At 43.6% G+C, this 2,195-nt stretch overlaps 1 protein-coding gene across 1 annotated transcript; it reads right to left on the bottom strand.

Moving 5' to 3' along the window:
• Window positions 1–1,286: 1,286 nt before the first annotated feature.
• Window positions 1,287–1,910, bottom strand: LOC103214284 (ADP-ribosylation factor-like protein 2-binding protein). Its single transcript, XM_007960151.3, has one exon. It carries the CDS (start codon window positions 1,908–1,910, stop codon window positions 1,287–1,289), a length of 624 nt encoding a protein of 207 aa, XP_007958342.3.
• Window positions 1,911–2,195: the final 285 nt, after the last annotated feature.

Below are 2,195 nucleotides of genomic sequence, written 5' to 3'. Positions count from 1 at the left end.
CCTTCGTAACATTCACGAAAAAGCACACGGTATATAATACTTTAATCTTTAAGTGGGTAATCATGGAAGTTCCAAAATCATATCAGGGGAAAAGAGACTTTTAATGGCGGTCTTGCAAGATCGGGTGTCTGATAGGCAGGCACACCCAGGACAGTCACAGCAGGTAATTTATCTCCTAGCACGCAAGTCCCTCCCCAAGTTCCTCATTGGTCGAGTATTATGGGACTACAGTCTTTCTGGATATTGCCTAAATTGCATTATTCCCTTATAAGGTCATACCCCACCCCCTTCTCTGTTTAAGTTTTGAATTCCCTTACTGCAAGGCTACTCAGGCTACTAGTTTAGCCTGAGAATTCATCTATACAAATATTTTCCAAAAATAACACTTCAAAGAGACTTCTGAAAATAGTGGGACTACATCAGGACCAGCAGAAGACATAGTCACACAAGGACTTCAAATGTTAAGACCAGGAGTTTTCACATGTAGCTTTTAGGTAAAGGACATCTCTTTCAGTTGATTCCTCCAGCCAGGACAAGCTGTGATCACAGGAGATTCAAAAATCTCAAGATGGACAGCTGGCTGGAGTAACACCCCAGATAAACATAAAAAACCTCCCTGAGGCTGAAGAACTGAAACTCTGACTGATGTCAAAAATGAGATGCAAGTGCACAAAAAATTTATGCAAAGCCTGCTGGGATAAAGAGGGTTCATGATGGTGGGTTTTGATACACAGACATGGATGCTGGGTTGAGGAAGGGCCCCCCACGGGGTAGAATGCTTCACATGGGCTTGCTTACAAGGTGCCTGAGTCAGAAGCACCTGAGAGAGGTACCTACTTGGGGAGGGGAGGAGTATTAGAGTTAATGAATACAAGAAGGTGATTAGGTCAGGGTGGTGGGGGTCGGGGGGTGGGGGTGGCTCACGCCTGTAATCCTAGCACTTTAGGAGGCTGAGGCAGGCGGATCACTTGAGGTCAGGAGTTCAAAACCAGCCTGGCCAACATGGTGAAACTGAGTCTCTACTAAAAATACAAAAAAATTAGCTGGGCATGGTGGTGGGTGCCTGTAATTCCAGCTACTTGGAAGGCTGAGGCAGGAGAATCACTTGAACCAAGGAGGTGGAAGCTGCAGTAAGTTGAGATTGGGCCACTGCAGTACAGCCTGGGTGACAGAGCAAGACCCTGTCTCAAAAAACAAACAAACAAACAAAACAAACAAGAAAAACCCAATAAGATGTTTCAGGATAAATAGGTCCAGGAGGGTTAGGTCATGTTGGCTTTTACCTATCAATGCTTAATGCGAATGAAGAGTTGCAGAACAGAATCAGTTTTTCCGGGATATGTTCCGTCATCATGAGCCGAGCCTATTGAACTACTGAGCCTGTGACATTGAGAATGATCCCGTTCATTGTCTGGAGGTAGGTCCCAGTGCTGCAGATTGTTCTGGGAAGCAGGCATAGAAGATGATTTGCACAATGAAGTCTCCACTAAACCACGGCTTAAGTCCAGTCTCTGGCCTTCTTTTTCTGCTCTGCAGTCCAGAAACATTTCTTTAAAAGCTGGAGAATCTGTAAATGTGAGCCGCATTTGGAGTATGTCACCAACCACTTCATCTTTGTGATGCTGTAACGTTGTGAAAGCTGCCATGTTAAAGCCAAGAATTTGCTCCAGCAGCTGTTCTTCTATATACTTTTCTGCCAAAGAAATATATTCATTAAAAATAGGTGTGTAGGTGAGTTTATTCTCTTCGGTGTCCTCAAACTCCTGGTAGTAGTTGTTGATGAAATTTCTCTGTAATAACTGGAAGTCTTCATCCATGATAACGTCCTCTAAATATCCAACCACAGCATCAAAATGTTCATCAGAGTCAGAGAAGAAGGGCACAATGAAGCCTTCTTCTAAAGTACCCATGGTTGGTGCCACCACACCCACCCAAGTGTGCTGGCCCATTGGGTCCCTATGGTTTCTAGGGCACAGAGGTCGGCTGGGGGAAGGCTTGCCCAGGCTGAGGCCCACTCTTGAATTTTTTAAGGTATAGTAATAACATTGTGATTATGCAAGAGAATATCCTTATATTTAGGAGATTCATGGTTAAGAACTCAGAGATGAAATAGCATGGTCACTGCATTTTACTTTGAAATGTTTTAGTCAATTATACAAACATACAGGAAGCAATTATAGCAAAATACTTGAAAC

This window comes from Chlorocebus sabaeus, chromosome 3, assembly GCF_047675955.1.
Source record: "Chlorocebus sabaeus isolate Y175 chromosome 3, mChlSab1.0.hap1, whole genome shotgun sequence".
Taxonomy (NCBI): domain Eukaryota; kingdom Metazoa; phylum Chordata; class Mammalia; order Primates; family Cercopithecidae; genus Chlorocebus; species Chlorocebus sabaeus.
The sequence above is the reverse complement of the archived record's forward strand: the minus strand, read 5'-3'. Positions and strand labels throughout refer to the sequence as shown.

What these genes read in the sequence shown, in the direction of transcription:
- LOC103214284 (XM_007960151.3), bottom strand. Translation starts at nt 1,910, where the DNA reads ATGGGTACTTTAGAAGAAGGCTTCATTGTGCCCTTCTTCTCTGACTCT.